At 39.8% G+C, this 22,918-nt stretch overlaps 1 protein-coding gene across 1 annotated transcript in view; it reads left to right on the top strand.

Annotated features, from left to right (window-relative positions):
• The window catches only part of UGGT1 (UDP-glucose glycoprotein glucosyltransferase 1), a 99,613-nt gene that overhangs the window by 61,642 nt on the left and 15,053 nt on the right, over positions 1 to 22,918 (top strand). The window contains exons 23-34 of the mRNA XM_082631385.1: positions 1,244 to 1,450; positions 2,234 to 2,365; positions 3,166 to 3,296; positions 6,084 to 6,179; positions 10,247 to 10,349; positions 11,407 to 11,486; positions 12,891 to 13,080; positions 17,471 to 17,629; positions 18,163 to 18,248; positions 19,976 to 20,060; positions 21,188 to 21,276; positions 21,815 to 21,919. Of these exons, the coding sequence (XP_082487511.1) occupies positions 1,244 to 1,450; positions 2,234 to 2,365; positions 3,166 to 3,296; positions 6,084 to 6,179; positions 10,247 to 10,349; positions 11,407 to 11,486; positions 12,891 to 13,080; positions 17,471 to 17,629; positions 18,163 to 18,248; positions 19,976 to 20,060; positions 21,188 to 21,276; positions 21,815 to 21,919 (1,463 nt within the window). The remainder of the gene's footprint in view (positions 1 to 1,243; positions 1,451 to 2,233; positions 2,366 to 3,165; positions 3,297 to 6,083; positions 6,180 to 10,246; positions 10,350 to 11,406; positions 11,487 to 12,890; positions 13,081 to 17,470; positions 17,630 to 18,162; positions 18,249 to 19,975; positions 20,061 to 21,187; positions 21,277 to 21,814; positions 21,920 to 22,918) is intronic.

The raw sequence follows: 22,918 nt of genomic DNA, 5'->3' as shown, positions 1-22,918 counted from the left end.
GAGAGATGTTACATTTCCTTTTCCTGAGCAGTTTCAGATTGGATCTTCATCCAAGTTTCACACCCCTCCTGTGTCCCCTTGCCACTTGGCGTCCCAAGGAGGCTTACTGAAATATCCAGGTGATTTCAGCTTCACTGATGTGCTGAGTGCCTTTATTGTCTAAGGGAACAGACTGGATGGTGCGGTCAGTTGTATCAGGAGTAGTCCAGGTGAAAGACGATACACATATAACACACTAACTCAAATTCACAAATGCTCAAGTGGTGAAAAGTGGGAGAACAGGGAGGGAGTAATTGAAGTAAAATATAGGTTCAAAAGACATGCACAGATCAATAGGATGTAGTGTCACAGAGTGAACACACCCATGTGACCACCACGCAGGTACAGAAACAGAATTGCCGAAGTCCTGAAAGCATGCCCCTGCTTGTGGCCACATCACTAGCCCTCCCCTGTCCCTCTTCTCACATCCTAGGTTTGCCTGCTTTTTACTTTAGTTAAATGGACTCTTATAATACGTATTTGTTTGTGTTTGGTTTCTTTACTCAACATTTTGGAGATTTACCCCCGTTATTACAGGTAGTGGTAGTTAGTTCTTTTTCATTGTGCAGTATTGTATCATATGGCTGTACCACAAAGTTCTGTTTGTTTAGTCTGTTTGATGGACAATTGGCTTGTTTCTAGATTGGGGCTAGAAGAATGCTGCAGTGAATACTCTTGTACATGTTTTTAGATACACATGATTATGAATTTCTGTTGCTTATGGCCCTTTTTTTGGTTTTGTGGGCCCCAGATATCTTCTCCCACATGGATTCTTGACTTTTGACCCAAGGAGAGATTAATTTTTACTAGAAATCTGGAAAGGCCATGTGAATGAAGGGTCTGAGCAGAGCCCTTCAAGAGGGTTGGGACTTAAGGAAATGAAGATGGGTGTAACTGGGGTTCACATACCAATGTGAGGCATAACATGCATTAGAAGAATGCAAAATGTGTTGGGGAAATACAGGACTCTGACGGTCTGTCATGTATGCCGTATTTACAGGGATGGTAAGGAACGAAGTTGGAAAGGTAGGCTGGGGGCCAATTCATGCAGGGGTTTGAAGGCCTGATTATAGCATTTTAATTTTACTCTGTATGTGGAGGACTTAAGTGTTATTTGCTACTTATGGGATATGACTGATGTTAATGCTGCTTTTTAAATTCAAGACTTCTACCATATAACTCTTATTTCCCTTTTTGTAAATAGAAATCCAGTAACAATGTTAGAGTAAGCATGATCAATAATCCTAGTGAAGATATAAGTTATGAGAAAACTCAGGTCTCCAGAGCAATCTGGGCAGCTCTCCAAACACAGACCTCCAACTCTGCTAAGAACTTCATCACAAAAATGGCCAAGGAGGAGACTGCAGAGGCACTGGCTGCAGGAGCTGACATTGGGGAGTTCTCCGTTGGGGTAAGTCTGTGTGTGGCACGAGGATGCCTTGTATTGTTATTTCAGAAGTTCATTCCCATGGGCTGATGTGTCCTGTTCCTGTTGATGATCAGGATTTGTGATTGTAGTTCTGAGCTCAGATGATTTTTTTTTTTTTAATTGGAAGGGTCTTACCAAGAAGTAACAATTCTGCCATATTCCCTTTATTACTTTTAAACTTGCTAGGCTTCAAGATGTGCATGATATAAGCTTATATATGTTTCAAGCACAAAGCCATTGGTTTTGTAAGTTTTTAAAAGACAGATAATATTTGATTTGTTTGTAGAACAAAGAAAAATATTTGTTTATAGAGACTTAAGCTACTTAATGAGTTAGAGGCTTATGTGTTCTTGATGTATTTCCAATATAAGCCCATTTTATTAATTTATGTTACATACTTTTGACTGTTTTGTAGTTTTAAGATTTCTTATAAAATGATGAATGTACTTGATATTTCAGTTTAAAAAGACTCTTACTTGAAATTAGCAAGATTTAAAAATGCAGAATAAAGGTATCATGAATTATAGTTTGCCAATTGAACGATTACATAAAGGAACAGGAAAAGGAAATAAGCATTACTTGATAAGTGGGAGGTTGGGAAAAAATGGGAGAGAGAGTGGAGAACGGAGACATCGTAGTGTTAATTATTAAAATTAGTCACTACGTTCCACTAAAAGAGCATTTTATGATTTATTCATATGATTATTCATTTTCATGGTTTTCTTAATAACAATTACTTTTCCTTAATAACAATTACTTTCCTAGGGCATGGATTTCAGTCTTTTTAAAGAGGTCTTTGAGTCTTCCAACATGGATTTCATTTTGTCTCATGCCATGTACTGCAGGGATGTCCTGAAGCTGAAGGAGGGACAGAGGGCAGTGATCAGCAATGGAAGGGTGAGAACTTTGTCCTGAGACAAGGTTGACTTCAAATTAGATCAGTGGACAGTCTTGGCAGCATTCTCCTCTGAAGCTAGTAAACTCTTCAAACAGCCACTTTTTCCAAAGGTGATTAGGGCTCATGCAGTGCTGATGATCATTTCTGCTCCCTTGTTGCAAAGGAAGTTGGCTTATTTTGACATAAACGTCCTATGTGAAACTTTCCTCCTGTTTAATTTTGTCCTGCCATTGTGTAAGGTGGTGAGAGTGTGGTGGTTCTCAGAACCCAAATCCATAAGACCTGTGATTCATAAAGTACTCGTCCCATGTGGGGACCATGTTTATGGTTTGTGCGGTCTGTATGAACTTAATTGGTTTATGCTTAGACTATTTCATAAATATCTGCAGCCAGGGAAATGAGACTATGGCGGACATACCAAACTTTAAACTCTTAGCCCTTAGGGGTGAAATCTCTCATATCTACCACTACATTTTGGCTTTCTTATTTTGGCTTTCTTATTCATATTCAGTGAGAATTAATGAAAATGATACTGCTATTTTATTTCAGAGTTTGCTTACTGTAAAAATACTGTAAAGTATTCAAGTCTACATACACTCTGTGTAGTTGAGGAATTGATAAGTGAATAACTGTATGAGTTGATTTGGGTTTTATTTTCACTTTTTTCATTGATTTGACTTAGATGTAAACGTGTTTCGGGTCTATAAAGTGATTTGGTTTGTAAGGTAGCCTGAGGACAACCAAGGACTTCTCCGCAGCCCGCTGATTCCAGCACTGACCACCCTGCTCTTCTTCACAGATCATTGGGCCACTGGAGGACAGTGAACTCTTTAATCAAGACGATTTCCACCTCCTAGAAAATATCATCTTGAAAACTTCAGGACAGAAAATCAAATCTCACATTCAACAGCTTCGGGTAGAAGAAGATGTGTAAGTTTTGCCATAGAAGAAATGAATCAGTTCATGTCACAGGGGCTATATTAATTGGACTTTCCTCATGCTACCTATTCCAAGATGTTTTATCTCCAGCTTTAAAATATAATAATGTTCTTCAATTCAAGTGTTTATTTATATTTCTGTTGAAATGAGTTAATTTATTTTGTAGCCAGCTGCTTAAAGAACTGGGTTAGTTCTCTCCATTTTGATTTTTTTTTTTAACTTTTGATTGTGGAAAATTTCAAACATATGCAGAAGTAGAGAGATGATTTTATTTCCTTGGAATACTTATGTAAAGAAATAACTTTCCCTCATTATCTCTTTAATTACCTTTCCGTTTTATTTTGTTCAGGAAAAAAAAAGGCAAGTTAAATGTTTCTTTTTCTTTATTTACTAGTATGGAATAATGAGGTTTTTTTCTTGCATATTCCAAAAATGATGATGAGTTGATTATTGTTGGTTCTTGATTGTTAATTTTAATTCTTTCGGTGTTATTATTAGTTTATATATTTTAATGAGTTATTTCTCAATGGAAAAAAATAAATATTTGACTGGTCTGTGTACCTGCTGTGTAACTGAAGCTCATAGTCACATTCACATGGTTTCTGCATTAAATATCAAATGAATGTGTAGCCGGAGGATGTATGGTTATGTTTAGTTTTTGAGGAATCATTATACCTTTTTCCACAGAGGCTGTACCATTTTACTTTTCCATCAGTAATGCATAAGGGTTCTAATTTCTCCACATCCTCACCAACACTTACTGTTTTCTGTTCTTTTGATAATACCCATTCCAGTGGGTGTGAAGTGGTATCTCCTTGTGGTTTGATTTGTACTTCCCTAATGATTAGTGATGTTGAGCATCTTTTTGTGTGCTTATTGACCATTTGTATATCTGTGGGAAAACATCTATCCAAGTCCTTTGCTCATTTTTAATTATTTATTTTGTTGTTGTTGAGTTGTAGGAGTTCATTTATATTCTGGCTATCAATCCTTATAGCTATATGATATGCAGGTATTTTTTCCCACTCCATGGGTTGACTTTTCACTCTCTTGATAGTGTTCTTTGATGCATTGTTTGAGGATATAGAATTTTAAAGTTCTTCTGTTTTATTTCTTCATCTATTTCATACACCATGATGCTGCAGAGTTCAAGATGCACGTCTTAGTGAAGTGTTGACTTTGATAGCTGTGAAAGTAGTCTCTTTGCCAAGTTTTGTGTGATACGGAAAGGAATCTTTTTTCATCTCACCCAAACTGGGGCTACAGATAAAGAGGTTTCCTTCCACCTCCTCATTGGTTATTGAGTGATGCCCCTTGTTTTAGCCTAGGAAACACTTCCCTGATGCAGGCCAGGAGGTACCCCCTGATTTGAAGCCACTGTGTCATAGGCACAGGTTTGGTGTGGTGTCCCTTGGACCACTCCCTGTCTCTGTGGAGGCTTCGGGGGAGCCCCTGGGAGTCCTTGTGGACTATATAGTTGCCAGACTATGCACAGAAGACTTGACCTTTTACCAAGCAGAGATGGCTCTGGATCTGTCCTGGTTGAATTTAGGGAAATAAGGTAGTCATGGGGCTGCCAGAAGATTGATGCTAAAACTATTAGGGTTCTCAGAGGGACCTTGCTTGCCTAAGGTTTTCGTTAGTGCCAGGGCTGCTCCACCTTGGTCGTGCATGACAGCCACAGCTCTCATGTGTGACCCAGACCTGCAGCCAAGAGGCCATCGTCAGCCCTGCAGAGCTCACCTGTGGCCTCTTTGATCATCCCAGTCCACATAACCAAGGATCCCTGGACATATTTTGTGACAATGTTGACACATCACAGGAAACAAATGGCCTGTTTTATATGTATTCAGAGTTACTATTGAGACGTACCAAAAGATGTAATTTGATATAGTTGTTTGGTTCGATGAGAGAATGTATAGGCTTGATTCCAGTTCAGATATATTCACGAATATATTCAAATATATTTTAGCATTCTTAGAATTTAGTCCTCAATTCAACAGATTAGAGCATTTTTTCAGTCTCATGATTTAGTTCAAGATCTTCCTTGGTTAGAAGTCAAGTTAGGAGGGGCGGGGAAAGTGGAAATGCTTTTCTAAGTTGTTTACCGTGATGTTGATTGTAATAGTGAAATAGATTATGATGTATCCATAAATATAATATTATGCAGTCATTGAAAATATTGATGTACCCCTATACTTATTATCCAACAAAATATTTATGATGTATTATTAAATGAAAAATCAGGTTACCAAATAATATAGTACCACTTTTATGTGTGTAGATATATATATATTAAAATATGGAAGAATGATGAACTAAAATGTTATCAATACTTATTTCTTGAATATGCTATTATTGTGTGTATCTCCATTTTCTCCTTATATTTTTTTCCTGAATGTTTTTTCGGTAAATTATTACTCTAATGATCATAAAAATAATAAAGTTATTTAGAAGAGGGTGAGGGAGAGTTATGGGCCAGGCCCTGAGCTAGGTGCTTTATTTTCTATGTTTCGCCAGTGCAGTATTTACAAGAGCCATGCAAAGTAGGCATTATCTCCATTTCACATATGGAAAAATCAGCACCTACCCCAGGGCTATAAAACTTATCAGTAACAAAATCTGTACTTTTTTCTCATGCCAGTTGATAAAAAGTTTATATTTTCTTCAGACCAGCTTGTTGGCATTCAGTACTTAGGTTGATTATATTATGTTCAGCAACAATTGGAAAACCTTCAGTAAAAGAGATGCTAAATTTTCACCAACCACATCTTTCAGGGCGAGTGACTTAGTAATGAAGGTGGATGCGCTCCTGTCAGCTCAACCAAAAGGAGATGCAAGAATCGAGTACCAGTTTTTCGAAGACAGACACAGGTATAGAATCAATGTTGAATTTGTGCATATTTACCTTTACCTCAGCTCCTTTATTTTTCCATATAAAGTGTGTATATAAGCTCTTACAGGAATGGAAAATTTGGCATGTGGTTTTTATATATATTCGTATATAAAACTCATGTAACAGATTTCAGTTGTATACAAGTTGACATTTATTTCTAAATAAATCTGAAATAGTTCTGAATATACCCTTTAAGAAAACAGAAAGCATTTAATGAAACCGATCAGTTGTCATTTTCTGGTATTAAAGAATAAACAGGTTGTTAGAGCATGTGTCTCATCTTTTATTGAAAACTATCTTGTTTTCAGTAAAATAAAAATAAGTATAGCATTATAAGGAAGTCCTTCTCTTTTGTTTTACAGTTTTTTATTTTGAAAAGTTTCAAACCTAGAGAATAGTTGAAAGTCTGTTATAGTGAACACCCAAATATCTTTAATCTAGCTTCACCAATTGTACACATTGTGCCACAGTTATCCGTGTGTGTGTATAGTATATGCTTGCATACAAACATACATGCACTCACATTTTGGGGAACCATATGAAAGTACGTTGCAGGTATCATTATATATCGTGCCCCAATTCTTCGGCATATATCTCCTGAGTACTAGGAGTCTCTCCATAGTACTGTTAAGCATACCTCAGCAGTTTAACCTTGATAAAGTAATATTATATAATACCGGTCCATTTTCAAATTTCTCCAATGCCCAGTAATGACTTTTTACAGCTGTTTGCTTGTTTGGTCCAGATCACACATTGCAGTCAGTTGTTGTGTCTCTAGTCTCTTCTAAGCTAAAGCAGTTTTGGGGTGTTTTTTTTGTTTTCTGGGTTTTTTTGGTCTTTTATGACATTGACTTTTTTAAGAGTCCAGGCCAGTTGTCTTGTGCAATGTCCCACAGTCTGGGTTGTTTCATGATTAGATTTAAGGTTAACCTGTCTTGAGGAAGAATGTCTACAGTTGATGTATCCAGGAAGGTGTATATCCTGATTGCACCTTAGGATCACCAGGGAGGCCTTAGGTGCAGAAGCCTGCAAACTATCAGAATCCTATGATTCTGATTTAATTAGTCTGGAGTGAATTGGACTTTGGTTTCATTGACCTGTGCTTTCTCACAGCCAGTCCTTGTGGGGATAAAATTTGAACTGATGACTCCAGGCTAGAATGGAGATCCTCTCCTTTCTCACTGGCTGCGGCTCCTTGCTAGTAATCACCCTGGTTGGACTTTGCCCACTAGCACCATCCTCTCCTTACTCTGTATGGTTTCAGGAAGTGACATGGTCTGGTTACTACCACAGGAAACATTCCTAATTGACCTGCCGTCTTGTTTGCCTATCATAGCCAAGACCTGAGCGAGACCTCTTCCCTATTTAGCACATCGTTTTCTCCATGAGTCATATATAATTAAAATGTCCTAATTACAAATTCTATTATGATACAGATTTCAATTAGAGAAGTTATTTTTATTGGGGTCGTGTTAGTTAAATGAGTGTTTGTTATACTCAAGTCAGAAGTTTCTCATTTACGCAAGAAACAAGAAGTCTGAATTACTGGTTATGTATACCCTTTCCCTGAAAGTGTGGTCCATGGAACAGGGCACTGTCTGTGAGCTTGTTGGAAAGGCAGTGTCTTCTGGCCGCAGCCCAGACCTCCCGAATCAGAATCTTCATTGTAACAGGATCCCCCAGGTGACTCCTGCGTACCTTAAGGTTGGCGAAGCGCTGCGTTCCTTGACGCTCTACTCGCCTCTCAAAAGTGTGGGTGATTCCCCTAATGTTGCTTCTGTGTCTGTCACTTTCAGCCTTATTCTGGTCTTTTCTCTGATGAATACAGCAAGTGTATTTAAACATCGTGTTGTCAGTTTATATTGTTCTCCATTTCCACACCAATATTCCTCTTTTCTTGGTGTTTGTCTTGCCCTCTTTTTTGCTGCAGAGATGTGGGGGTGGTTAAAAGACCTTACAGGGTCAGTTTCTGAGGATGTCTGTTGTGGGTCACCTAGAGCACTGGCCCAGGACATGGGTATTCTGTACAGAGCTCTACCCCAAACCAGCCAGGCTTAGGGGCCTGACCCACACGCTGTGCTCTAGAGGACTGTTTGGGACCCCTCTTCTCGTTTCCTTTGGGAGAGTTTGTATAACGCTGTTCTCTAATGCGCTCTTCCTTCTAGATTCTAGAGTACCACAGAGGCCCAAGTTATCTGACGGCAGTGGCTCTTATACTTTGGCTTTTACTTAGAGAGTTTGTTGAAATGCAGATTGCTGGACCTACCCCCAGAGTTGCTGGTTCAGTAAGTCTGGGTTGGGGCCTGACAATTTGTTTTTTTTTGTTTTTTTTTTTTTTTTTACAAATTCCTGGGTAAAGCTGATGCTGCTAGTCTAGAGCCACACTTTGAGAACAGCTGTATTAGAGTAAAAAAAAATGTATTGGAATAATTATTGGTAGCTGGGATTATTAATATAAGATTGAAAGCATGTGTTGCAGTACAGTCACAAAGCTATTCTGATGGTTATTTCCAAAACAGTTAAGATTTGAAATAACCTTCATTACCATTTAAACTGTGTTTACACAGTTTTATTGGTTATTATGTTCTGTTTTGAACTTTTGTTTTCATCCCATTGGGTAAATGTTTTTGCATAAAAGTGGTGATTAATTTCAAAACCACATTAAAATAGTGTTCAGAGTAAACAAAGATAAGCATTGATTAAGCAATTAATGTTTTGGGAAAATTGGATGTATTTTTAAATCCTTTCAAGTTTATTCCTTTTTAAAATGTATCAGAGGCTCCTGCTTCTCTTAAGCCACCTAAGTCAAAGTGGCTTTAGAAGGAGGCCAATGTAACTAGAAATTACATGTGGGGAAATGCATGTTCTCCCCAGAAATCCTAGGAGTTGTCCTTTTTCACTTAACTAAGAACAGACAAAAAAATTGTATAACTTAATGCTGACAAGATGTAGTGAAGTTCATTTCTTGGCCTTGTAAAATTGTTTAGTTCTTCAGGAAATATGTCTCATATTAGCCACATATTAGCCACATAAATATTTGTGTCATTATGACTCAGTAATCCCATGTCTAGGACTATGTTAATTCTCAAGAAATTTCCAAATGTGAAAAAAACTGGATGTGAGAAGTTCTTTACAGGTTGAAAGGCATCTAAATGTCCAGCAATATGGACATATATACATTACCAAATGTAAAATAGATAGCTAGTGGGAAGCAGCCACACAGCACAGGGAGATCAGCTCGGTGCTTTGTGTCCACCTAGAGGGGTGGGATTGGGAGGGTGGGAGGGAGACGCAAGAGGGAGGAGATATGGGGATATATGTATATGTATAGCTGATTCACTTTGTTATAAAGCAGAAACTAACACACCATTGTAAAGCAATTATACTCCAATAAAGATGTAAAAATAAATAAGTAAGTAAGTAAGTAAATGCCTAGCAATAAGGAATAGCTGAGTAAACTACAGCAGGTTCATTTGGTAAATCGAAGATTATTTCTTATTCAGGACATTGATGTATAACAACATGGAAAAATCTTTATAAGAAACTTTTGGGGGAAGGAGTGAAATCATTATAAAATTGCTGATATCCTGTAGGTGCGTCTCATCTTTAAATAGGCATTTAAGGAAGACTATGTAGAAATATGCCACAAAGTGGTTGAGTTGGGATGGTGAGATTTTATGATTATTTATTTCCTTTTTCACTCTTTTGCAAGTTTTTGTAATGTTCTTATGTTCCTTTTACTATTTAAAAAAGTCAATTTATTCTCTCCTTATAACCTTCTTGCCAAGAAATAAAAATTGGCATAATGTAACTGTCAAAACCAAACATCAGAAGCTTTTAGAGCGTTTTTAAACTTTGTGGTAGATGTAATCACATAGTTGACCACCACGTAACCTTGTTGTTTTAGATCTAAAGTTTTTTTGAAATGTTAAGAGGGCTGATTGGTTGTGTTGGATGTGTCATCTCCCCACCCCATCCCCCCCAAAGAAATCAACTGTTTCCTGTTTGCCTCGAGATTAATGTTTTATCTTTTTGCTCTCTGTAGTGCAATTAAACTGAGGCCAAAGGAAGGGGAGACGTACTTTGATGTCGTGGCCGTTGTTGACCCTGTCACCAGAGAAGCGCAGAGACTTGCCCCGTTGCTTTTGGTAGGGACAGCTGCAGAGGCAGTTCCCGTCATCTGTGTCACATCGTATTTACTGGAAGTGGTCCCATACCCTGAGATTCTCTGCGAGCATCGTTTTCCCTTAGTTATCTTTAAAGGGCATTGGAAGGTGCTACAGGACATATTGGGCAGAGCAGATGTTTTCATAAAGATTAGTAATGGCTCTGAAAACAACTTAATAACCTCTGAAAGTAGGTACAAGTTGGGTTGATTACTTCATGTAATTAAGAAAAAAAATTATCTTTATTCAGAGCAAAATGTCTTTGAATTAAATTTATTATTGCCATACTTTATATTGGCGAAGAGTAAAAAGGTAAAAGCATTCTGCTTTATCATTTTCCTTTCTTATAACTAGCATTTTTTTTTGTAACGTGTCTTTTTTTTTTTGGGCTGCGTCGCACGGCTTGTGGGATCTTAGTTCCCCGACCAGGGATTGCACCCGGGCCCTTGGCAATGAAAGCACCAAGTCCTAACCACGGGACCACCAGGGAATTTCCTGCAGAATGTCTTCTAGATATGTTATAAGATATTGAAATTTAAAAAATTTTTAAAGAACTCTGCCAAAAATTTAGTTGCCTCAATGTTTTTTTGAGTTGTGTTTTTTTTTTTGTTTTACCGAAGTAATCAGTTAACCTTTTTTGTGGGTATTTGTATGTATTTTTTCCTATGATAGTCTGTAAGCTGCACTGATGAACCTTTAAACTCTTCCTTGTGTAGACAGCTATATCCATTGCCTGTCTTGCTTCCCCACATATGTGGGGAGCAGTTATTTGCAATGACCTATTTCCCATGTTTTTGTCCATGTGATCTGTATGTGTGATTTAGATTGTGCACTAGAGCTGTGATTTCTAGGGATTTATCCAGTGCAGACTTTATAACATTTATTATCTTTGTATTTTTGCTTGAGATATTAAGAAATGTTCTCTCTCCTAACTTAGTGTTGATACATTTCTGAAGAGACCATGTAAATATTGTATCTGAAATATCAGTCACTTTGTAGGGAAAATTTTTATGTTTTGTCATCTGGTTTGCTCTTTTAGGTTTTAACTCAGCTGATCAACATGAATCTAAGAGTATTTATGAACTGCCAATCTAAACTTTCCGACATGCCTTTAAAAAGGTAAAACAAAGTGGTTAAGAAATCAACCCCTGGAAAAAATCACACTCAATCTGAAAGCTGAAATTGAATGTCAAGGATCATATGGGTTTATATATGGACCTCATGTTTGAAAAAAATCACTTATTTTGAAGTTCAGTTTTCCTAAATTTCTAAGAACTGATCAAAAGTTCTAAGAACTTAGTGTGAGCGTGGGAGCATTTAAAGGTGGGGATTAGGGACTTCCCTGGTGGCGCAGTGGTTAAGAATCTGCCTGCCAACACAGGGGTCACGGGTTCGAGCCCTGGTCCGGGAATATCCCACATGCCGCGGAGCAGCTAAGCCCATGTGCCGCAACTACTGAGCCTGTGGTCTAGAGCCTGTGAGCCACAACTACTGAGCCCGCGTGCCTAGAGCCCGTGCTCCGCAACAAGAGAAGCCACTGCAACGAGAAGCCTGAGCACTGCAAGGAAGAGTAGCCCCCGCTCACCACAACTAGAGAAAGCCTGCGCACAGCAACGAAGACCCAACGCAGACAAAAATAAATTAAAAAAAAAAAAAAGTGGAATTAACCCAGGCCACTTGCACCTGTGGTTTGCTTTCTTTCCTTTTTTTTGTTTTGGTCAGAATTACATAATTCTCTAAAAACATTTGAATCAATGTAGCTATTAAATTTACGTTAAAATGTGCTGTGGTGTAGAAAGACACTTGTCTATACTTCTCCTCCTTAGAAGAGCAGCCATTTCTAAGTTGGAATGTATGTGGCTCATTTGCATGTATCTTGAAAGGAAGGCAGGCTTATCTGCATACTCTCTGAGCTTTGGAATGGTCATTTGTGAAACAGGTCGCCTGGAAAGCAGTCAGTAGTAATAGTGTAGCACATCTGGGGACTGTGGTAAATTGCCACCTTGCAAATGCGCTGGCTTCTTCTATAGGTTAGATTCTGAGTGAACTGAAGCCGTGTTTGAAAGTGACGGAAGGGTTCCAGCTTTCACCATTATCCTCCGATAGGAGCAATGTTTAAATGATTGCATACAGTGTTTTCAGGGTGTGCCCGAGAACTCAGCCACCATTTAGGACTTTGTTTTTGAGAGAGAGGAAAGTGAGTTTCTTTCACCAAGGGGAGGCAAGTGCTCAGGACATGCTTTTGACTCCAGCAGCGGTTGCCCCCATCCCCCATCCCCCAACAGGGCAGGAAGGAAGGACCTCCCCTCCCAGCCCCACCTCCCCTGCTCTCCTCTCCTGCCTGCAGCAACCACAGGACGTACAGTTAGGTCAAGAGGTAGTTTTGGAAACACTTTTCTCAGTCTGGAAGGAAGCCCTTCCAAATCCAGTTTGTCTTAAGCCAGTTGTTTACCTGTGTGGATGCGTATAAACTCAAGGACTGTGGTTGCATTGAAAAATTCACATCTTTCTTTTCCATTTCAGCTTTTACCGTTATGTCTTGGAAGCAGAGATTTCTTTTACTTCAGACAATAGCTTTGCTAAGGGTCCAATAGCAAAATTTCTGGATATGCCACAGTCTCCTCTGTTCACTCTGAACTTGAACACACCTGAGAGTTGGATGGTAGAGTCTGTCAGAACGCCATATGACCTTGATAACATTTACTTAGAAGAGGTAAGAATATCTTTGCTTCCCAGTGTCTAACCACACGTAACGCCTGTTGAAGATGTAGTGGTGGTAGTCTCTGACTGACCAGACTGGATCACAGTCTAGGTGGGCTTCTGACACAGCAGTGTTCAGGTATAATTGTATTTTTATAAATAGCAGCCTAATAGGTCTAATTCACATACCATAAAATTCACCCTTGTAAAGTGTACAGTTCAGTAGTTATAGTATATTTACAGAGTTGTGCAGCCATCACCACTGTCTAATTTTAGAATATTTTCATCACCCCTAAAAAAAAGTCCATACCCATAAGTAATCACTCCCCATTCCCCTTGCCCCTGGCAACCACTAATCTACTTTCTTTCTCTATGGATTTGCCTGTTCTATTACTCTTACCTAAATAGAGTCATATATTTTGTGACTGGCTTCTTTCACGTAAATTATTTTCAAGGTTCATTCATGTTTTGGCATGTATTAGTACCTCACTCCTTTTTATTGCCAGATAGTATTCCATTGTATGGATACACCACATTTTATTTATTTATTATTTATTTATTTATATGTCACTGATAAACATTTGGGTTGGTTCTACTTTTTTACTAGTATGAATAATGCTGTTATGAGCATATGTGTACAAGTTTTCGCAGATATGCTTTTATTTCTCTTGGGTATATACATAGGAGTGGAATTGCTGGATCATATGGTAATTTTATGTTTAACTTTTTGAGGGATTACCAATCTGTTTTCCAAAGTGACTGCATCATTTTTCATTCCTGTCCTAATGACAAATGATGTTGAATATTTTTTCATGTGTTTATTGGCCATTTGTGTATTTTCTTTGGAGAAATGTCTATTCAAATCCTTTGCCTATTTTTAAAAAGTGGCTTGTCTTTTTTGTGTTTTTTTTTTTTTTTTTTTTGCGGTACGCGGGCCTCTCACCACTGTGGCCTCTCCCGCTGCGGAGCACAGGCTCCGGACGCACAGGCTCAGCGGTCATGGCCCACGGGCCCAGCCACTCCGTGGCATGCGGGATCCTCCTGGACCAGGGCACGAACCCGCGTCCCCTGCATCAGCAGGCAGACTCCCAACCACTGCGCCACCAGGGAAGCCCTGGCTTGTCTTTTAATTGTTGAATTGTACGCGTTCTTTGTATATTCTGGATACAAGTCTCTTGTCAGATACGTGCTTTACAAATATCTTCTCGCATTTTACAGGTTGTCTTCATTTTTTTGATGGCGTCCTTTGAAGCACAACAGTTTCTCATCTTCGTGAAGTCTAATTTACCTATGTTTTGTTGCTTGTGCTTTTGGAGTTATATCTAAGAAACTGTTGCTCAATCTCAGGTCACGAGGATTTACTGCAGTGTCTTCTTCTAGGTCTTTCACAGTTTAAAACTCTTAACTGTTGCTTCTTTGGTTCCTTTTGAGTCAGTCTTTGTCTATGGTGTGGGGCAGAGTTCCAGCTTTCTCCTTTGCATGTGGATATCCCATTGCCCCAGCACCATTTGTTCTAAAAACCTATTCTTTCCCCCATTGAATGGTCTTTACACCTTTTTCAGAAATCCGTTAACCCTAAATGTGAAGGTTTAATTCTGGGCTCTGAATTCTATTCCATTGGTCTCTGTGTCTCTCCTTAGGCCAGTACCACACTGTCTTATTGACTGTAGCTTTGTAGTAAGTTTTGAAATTCGAAGTGTGAGTTTTCCAGTTGTGTTCTTCTTTTTCAAGATAGTTTTGGCTATTCTGGGTTCTTTGCATTTTGGAATCAGCTTGTTACTATCTGCAGAAGAGGCTGCTGGGATTTCAATAGGGATTGCATTAAATCCCTAGATGAATTTGGAGAGATTGCCACCTTAACAATACTAAGTGTTCTGAACCATGAAAATGGTATGTCTTTCCATTTATATAGGTCTTTAATTTCTTTGAACAATATTTTGTAGTTCTTAGTATACAAGCCTGTATAAGATCATGTCATCTGCAAATAGAGTTTTACTTTTTCTTTACAATCTGGATGGCTTTTATATACTTTTCTTGCCTGATTGGAAAATTTTTAAGTTACTGATTCAATCTCTTGTTATAGGTCTGTTTAGATTTTCTACTTTGTCTTGAGTCAGTTTTCAAAGTTTGTGTCTCTTAGGAATTTATCTATTCTATCTAGGTTTTCTAATTTGTTGGCATATAGTTATTCATAGCCTTTTCTTTTTTTTTTTTTTTTTTGCGGTACGCGGGCCTCTCACTGTTGTGGCCTCTCCCGTTGCGGAGCACAGGCTCCGGACGCACAGGCTCAGCGGCCATGGCTCACGGGGCTAGCTGCTCCACGGCATGTGGGATCTTCCCGGACCGGGGCACAAACCCGTGTCCCCTGCATCGGCAGGCGGGCTCTCAACCACTGTGCCACCAGGGAAGCCCCCATAGCCTTTTCTTATAGTCTTTTTTATTGAATAGTGATGTTTCCTTTATCCTTGCTGATTTCAGTAAGTTGGCTCTTCTGTCTTTTTTTTCCTGGTCAGTCTAGCTAAAAATTTGTCCATTTGTTGATATTTGCGAAGAACCAGCCATTGGTTTCATTGGTTTTTCTTTATTGTTTTTCTGTTCTCTGTTTCATTTATTTCCATATAACTGTATTTGAAGTCTCTAAGGTAAGTGGTCCTTTTTCCCTAATCCATTTTCAAAGATAGTGTACTTTCATTTCACTGATGTCTCTTCCCAGCCCTCACTCTACACCTAGCTCAGAGTATATTAACAAAGGAATTAAAAGACATGGTCTTTACTTCCAGGGAGCTTACGGTGCCTCAGAGCCTCCTTCCTTTTTAAAAACATTTGTCTCTGTGTCTGCCTTAAATATCTCGTATTACAATTAAAGCCTGTTTTCTGGTTCTGTCTTCTTGGGAATTGGGGAGACTGGAAACTCGAAGATAGTTACCAAAGGAATTAGCAGCCCTCTTATCATGAGGTTGAATTACTCTAGTTTCTTTAAGTAGAAACCCGTAGGTACTAAGTTGGTGGCGGGGAGAGAGAGAGAAAGTGTGCGCGCACGTGTGTGTGTATGTGTACATACGTACACACCATATTTTTAACAAATAGGGAACCCTTGAGGAACCAACTCTTGTTGAAGAGACCACACAAAGCACTAAAGAACAGTGCACAGAAGTATAGATCAGATGCAAAGCAGGTTTCTTCCAGGGCCTTCCCTGGTGGTCCAGTGGTTAAGACTCCGTGCTCCCAATGCAGGGGGCCCGGGTTCGATCCTTGGTCTGGGAACTAGATCCCGCATGCTGCAACTAAAAAAAAAAAGATCCTGCCTGCTGCAACTGAAGTTACCGCACGCCACAACGAAGATCTTGCATGCTGCAACTAAGACCAGGCGCAGCCAAATAAATATTTTTTAAAAACCCAAAACAAAACAAAAGCAAAGTAGGTTTCTTCCTTATCTCCCAGAGTTTTTGCTCCTCTTTCTTAGGCTTCCTCCAGTTTCTCTGCACTCCGTTGAGAATACAGAGCCTGAGACTTGTGAGCATGTGGAGCATTGCAGTAACTGTTAAGCTCCAAGTAGCTCACTGTTAGGGTTAGGTAGGGTCATAAAACCAAGCCTGAGCTAGCCTGGCGTAGAAACTCTTCAATTAGCTAAAGCCAAGCTGCCCTAAGACTTTGTAGTTGTATCCCATTTTCTGCAAGAAATTAGCAGTAATTTAGGCAGTCGGTGCAGCATGTGAACGGTTTTATGCCATTATGGAGCCATTAAGTTCATCTTGGACGTTTGCATTTAGAATAGCAATATTTTCAGCTATATTCCAAAGGCCAAGATGAATTTGCATTGCTCTCTGATGTTTTTCTGATCTTTCTCATTGTTTCTCTTTTCTCATATGAGCTAACCCTTGTAGGATTGTTTTATCTGTCTTCTCCATTATTTGCTTTTAGATTGTTCGTTCATTTGGCAGTTTTATCTTACATGCTTTTTTCCCAGTACTCTTCTTGTAGATTAGCGTCTTATCCTCTCTGTACTTTTGGAATAATCTCCTTATTGTTTTTTTCTGTGTCCTTTTTCCTGACTCTCCTTCCAACCCACCGTAGTTTCTAAAATTGTGTACTCTTGTTAACTACCAGCACAATCAAGATACAGAGCATGTCCATCACTCCAGAAGGTTCTGTCATGCCCCTTTGCAGGGAACCCCTCCTCCTCCCCTTGGCCCCAGGCAACAGCTGATCTGCTTTTTATCCCTATAGTTTTGCCTCTTGTTGAATTTTTTATAAATGTGATCATATGGTATGTTGCCCTTTATGTCTGGTTTCATTCACTTTGCATAATGCATTTCAGATTCATCCATGTTGTTGCATGTATCAGTACTTTGTTTCTTTTTATTGCTGAGTGGTCTTCAAATGATCTAATTTTGATATTGCAGGTGGACAGCGTAGTGGCTGCTGAGTATGAGCTGGAGTACCTGTTACTGGAAGGTCACTGCTATGACATCACCACCGGCCAGCCCCCACGGGGACTGCAGTTTACCTTAGGAACTTCAGCCAAGCCAGTCATCGTGGACACTATTGTTATGGCTAATCTGGTAAACAATCAGTACATCCGGTGGTGATACTCAGTCATGTTAATTGGGGCACTGCAATTTATGACAGAGCAATTAGCATTCTGAACATGAGGGAGATTAAAATTCATGATGGACTGAATTTGGTCAATATAAAAATCAACAGTTTAGTTAAACTTGTAGATTGGAATTACATGACAACTTAAAACATGCTAGAGTATTCTACCCTAACCAGATTGGCTCCTGAAAAAGTATTGCTTATGAGCCGACAGCGTTTTTCCCTTCTTTCTCTTTTTTCTTTTTGAGATTTGAAGCTTATTCACACATCATGCGTTGCTTCTTCACTAAGTACAGCTAAAGGGCAGGCTTCTTGGCTTGACGGGCCAGTATTTTGCTAGTGTTTCTAATATGTAGATTTTAAGAGTTGCATTCGTTTGTTAACCATCTTATTTAAAATAAAGGTGACTGTTATTTCAGAAAAAGAAATAACTGTCCCTCAGAAACAGCATTTTGATGTTTTTAAGAGCACTAAAATTTGTCTTGTCTTCTTGTCCTAGGGCTATTTTCAGTTAAAAGCCAACCCAGGAGCTTGGATTCTCAGACTAAGGAAGGGACGTTCTGAAGACATTTATAGAATCTACAGGTAGGATTAAGTGATGTAGGTACATTTTTTTTAGAGCATTCTGCAATGAGAATCAGCTTGAATTGAACACTACACTGGCAATTACCCAGGCAATAAGAATTTAATGTGCAATTGTATGTGTGATGAAACGGTGCTTTTCTAGGAAATTAAATGTGGGAGGCTTGTTAGGGTATAATTGGATAACAAGCAGTGTAAATACTAACAATATGTATAGTCAAGTTTGACTCTTTGGTCATTCTTTTGTGCTAACAGTATCCCAGGATCAAATCATTCTGTCACTGTGATGAAAACCATAGGCAGATGAGAAAGTGAGTCATTTCAAGAAAGGAGAAAAGAAATGAAGAACAGTCAGACTTTTCAACCCTGGATAGTATATTTCTCTACCCTGAGTGAGTTGCAGATTGACAAGACATATAAGCTTTGGCCATGGAACCTTGGTGCGAGCACTTGTCTTTCCAGGTCTGAGGTGGTACAGAAGTACTCCCAGAGCATCGTCGGTAGCCTGCTTTTTGCTTTAAGGTTTGCTACAAGTGACTGTTAGTTTAAAAAAATTATACTGCCTTTTAAAAAGGTGTGATCTAAATTCTGCTTAACACAGTTTAAATTAGTATTAAGCTATGTGAGAAGACTTTATGCCAGTTCATTTCGGGAATGATTTCCATTAGAGTTTATTTGAAAACATCATCCTGTTGTGTCTTCATCGTAGCTTTATAGTCTTTACTGACCCACATGAAAGCTATGTGGATTTCTGCTTATTTCTTACCAAGAAAGTAGAAGATTTTTGTATTACAGCAAAATCTTCATTGTACATAGTAGGGTTTTCGCCTATGAATGTTTTCCCCAAAAGCTTATGTGTTGTCTTTCTAAACTCCGTCCCTGCTGTGTGCCCTTTTCCTGGCCAGTCCTCCTACGGTAGCCAGCACCTCACGGTCGCGGGCTCTCTTCCTCCTGTGCTTCCCAGGCTCTGGAATGTTTCATGCTCCCTGTCAGGATCTCACCTTTGCCCGAGAACTTTGCTCTCTGCTGGATGACAGTGAATCCAGTTCTATCGTGGCTTTCTGTAGTTATCACCTTAAAATTTGGTGACTGGTAATTTTAGGCATTACAGTTGATTAGTAGGGGAATACTGTTTTCAGTTTTTCCTCCTCTGCCCTGGCTGCTTGCAGACAGAGCTCGTTAGAGTTCTTCCTCCAGAGGATGGGCGCCAGATTGAGTGCAAGGCCTAGGCTTGGCTGTGTGCCTGCAGGAAGGACAGAGTAGAAGCATTTGCAGAACTCTGAAGTAGAGCCATGTCTCGCTGCTTGCCCATTACAGAGCAGTAGTGATGCGTTTCCGGTGACGGTGCCGGGACCCAAGGCCCCCGGACACTCCCTTATCGAAGGGCACCGTGCTCGGCTCAGACCTTGTGAACATAGACAGTGGTTCATGCTCATGATGTGCTTGCCAGCACTGGGGGCCTCTCACTCTGTGGAAGGTCATTCGAAGAGGGACCCGAGACGGAAGTTTGGGCTGTGACCGATTGGCATGCTCAGCGTGGAAGGATAGAGGTTTTGACAAGTGCATCTGCATAGCTTGAAGGGGTTTCCTGCAGATTGTGAGAAAATAATTTGTTCAGAAATCACATGAAGATGATGGACAAATACGGGGGGTTGATATCAGACCATTCACTGCATTTTGAGACCTGTGATTTGTGATGTCTGTCTTCCTTTCTTCCTTTCTTTTCTAAGTCACGACGGTACAGATTCTCCACCTGACGCCGATGAAGTTGTTGTTGTCCTCAACAACTTCAAGAGCAAAATTATTAAAGTGAAGGTGAGTTTGGTACATTAAGGCAGCCACTCTGTTAAAGTTGGTGAAAGTAGCAGTAACTTGGTATTTGGTAGCTATTATGTAAAAATATGTATCTTGAAACCAGCCCCAAACTATGTGAGGTGATGGAATGTGTTAACTCCAGAAATAGTGCTGTTATTATATATTCACAATATATACCTATACCAACTTATCACGTTGTATACCTTAAATCTACAAGTGTTACTTGTTAATTACATCTCAGTAAAGCTGAAGAAAAAAGAAAGAAACCAGCCTGAGACTTTAATTCACCTTTGGAATTTTACTGTAGCGTTTATAAGAATGCGCTTGAAATGCAAAATGTCTTTTGTAAATATGAGTTTGTGGCTTTCTTCACCTGAGAGATTGCACCTTTTGGGCTATCTCAGCAGTACAAGTCTCATTTTACATCAGATGTTTTCATAGATACTGCTTTGCTTATACAGCCACAGTTCACAGTATTATTCATGATTTTATTCTCAGAAGATTGGAAAGAATGCCAATGAGAATTTCAAAACCAATAATAAATGGTAGCCTTATTTAATTTCTTTTCACTTCTGCTTTCTGTTCTCAGAATTTTGAAATTCCTAGTGCCTTTAAATTCAAGTAAAAGGTATTATGGGATAAATAATCATTATACACAGTAGAATCGAAAGCAGACGACACACGGTTGAGCAGAAAAATGATCCCTGTGCTGTCGAGAAGATTCGACCCCTGTTTGCACTAGTCAGCCGTGATACAAGGCTGTCACATGAGATGGCTCCTTCCTGACAGTTAGAGCTCGTGTGTGCTGCCCTCTTTCCCTAGAACTAGCGGTTAGCTTGCTGAATTGTGCTTCTGATTTCACTCAGGCCATAAGGTTCTCTGCCCATTTTTCAAACCGAAAACAGTTATTGTCTATTAAATTAAAAGAGGTTGCTGTCTCCACACTTAAGATTTTCATGTGATACGATGAGCACGGTTTGTTGAATACATCTGGACTCGGGGCGGATTGTACCTGCTGGCAGGATCACTCCCTCCCTAGTGTGGACAGTGTGCGTCCAGGGAAGATCAGTCCAATGCCTGTTAGACCCAGTAGGGGGATCAGATCCGTCACGTGTGACTGGTTGCAGGTTCAGAAGAAGGCAGACATGGTGAATGAAGACCTGCTGAGCGACGGAACTAATGAGAATGAATCTGGATTTTGGGACTCCTTCAAATGGTAAACTGGCATCCTAGAGAAGTAATGTTTTTAAGGAAAAACTGATATATAAGCACCATCCCTCCCTTCTTTTGAGTATAATAATCCTGTTTGGGCTTTTCAGATTCTGCTCTGTGCTACGAAATCTTGCACTTGTACGTAGACTAGATGAGTGTTTCCCGCTGATTAACTGAAAGAGGTTATCGTCCCCTCGTGGTGGGGTTACTTCTGTGCCCTAGTTCTTGACTGCTGTTGGGTTTTGCCTGCTGTTTGGAGAGCTGAGTGGTAATTGCTCAGTTAACCTTCCATTGTATGTCTTGCATTCTGTGGACTAGCCTATGTCCAGTCTTCTCCTGAAGCTACACGAGGCCCTATGGGCAGGCTCCCTCTCGTTGGGCAGCCATCCCCACCTCTCATCCTGTGGGCTGCTTTCGCCGGCCTTGCGCTCTCGGGAAGGAACAGGGATGGGGAAGCACCGTCTCCTTCCCTCTCCCCTTAAAGGGTGGTGTGTCTGTACCAGTGTTTCAAGTGTTCTTGTTTTTACCTTTCTTGTTAATAGGGGCTTTACAGGAGGACAGAAGACTGAGGAAGTGAAACAAGAGAAAGATGACATAATTAATATTTTCTCTGTCGCGTCTGGTCATCTCTATGAAAGATTTCTTCGGTTAGTCATGTTGGTTATTTCAGAATATATGCATGAATTTGTTACAGGATTCTTATTTAGGGAGTACGTGTTTTATGGGATTCTGCCTGTTATACTTCTGTGTATTTGACACACTCTAAGGATTGTGACTAGATTACCATATATAATTGTATTTGTTTTGATCCAGCCAGCCTCATGAAGGGGAGCTAAAGGCATCTGTGTACCTATTACAAGGCTATAAACATATTTCAGTATCACTGTGCACACATCATAAAGAATGGTGTTTAATTGTCCACCAAGCATCACTTAAACCAGAAATTAGGAGGTTAACAGAGAGAATAGAGGTGGAATAGGGCCATGGACCTGCCTTCTGAAGATTCATAGGATGTTAGAGCCAGGAGGGATCTTAATTCCGTTTTATAGACAGGCTGAGATTCAGAGGGTGGAAGGATTCGCCTGAGGTCGCACAGCCAGAGCGGAGGAGAGGCACAGGCTTGGGCTGGTTGACACAGCAGTCGCCAGGGGGAAGGCCCTCAGGGCGCCTTGTTGTCAATGGTCAGGAAGGCCTTTGCCTGAGAGTGACTTTCCTAATGCCAGGGTTCTTTTTCCTTGTAATTTTCCACTACAAATCCAGTATAGCAACTAATGGAGATGTCATTTTACTCACGTTTAGCCCTCATATTCCCAAGAAATAATATCTGACCTAGAATAGTAATGTCACATGTCAGTAACAACTGAATTTAATTAAATTCCTTGACTCAAAATTTGCTTTTGTTTGTTTCCAAAGTAGGGAATCCTGAAGCTGTAACCACCTGCCGTCCCCTTACCTCACCCCGCTCTCCTCCCTGGCAGGCCCCGTCCAGTCCGTGGGGGGCAGTGCCGGGATGCAGAGCCGCCGGGCTCTTCCGGCTTCTTTTTAGGGTGATGTCGTCAGCTAAGCACAGCCTCCAGGATTCATTTGTACCCTAACTAACGTGTCAGTTCATGAAGCAGTTTATTTAAAGCTGTAACGTAATTAAA

Source organism: Mesoplodon mirus, assembly GCF_964341445.2.
Source record: "Mesoplodon mirus genome assembly, chromosome: 8".
Taxonomy (NCBI): Eukaryota; Metazoa; Chordata; class Mammalia; order Artiodactyla; family Ziphiidae; genus Mesoplodon; species Mesoplodon mirus.
This window is presented reverse-complemented; position numbering and strand designations above follow the sequence as displayed.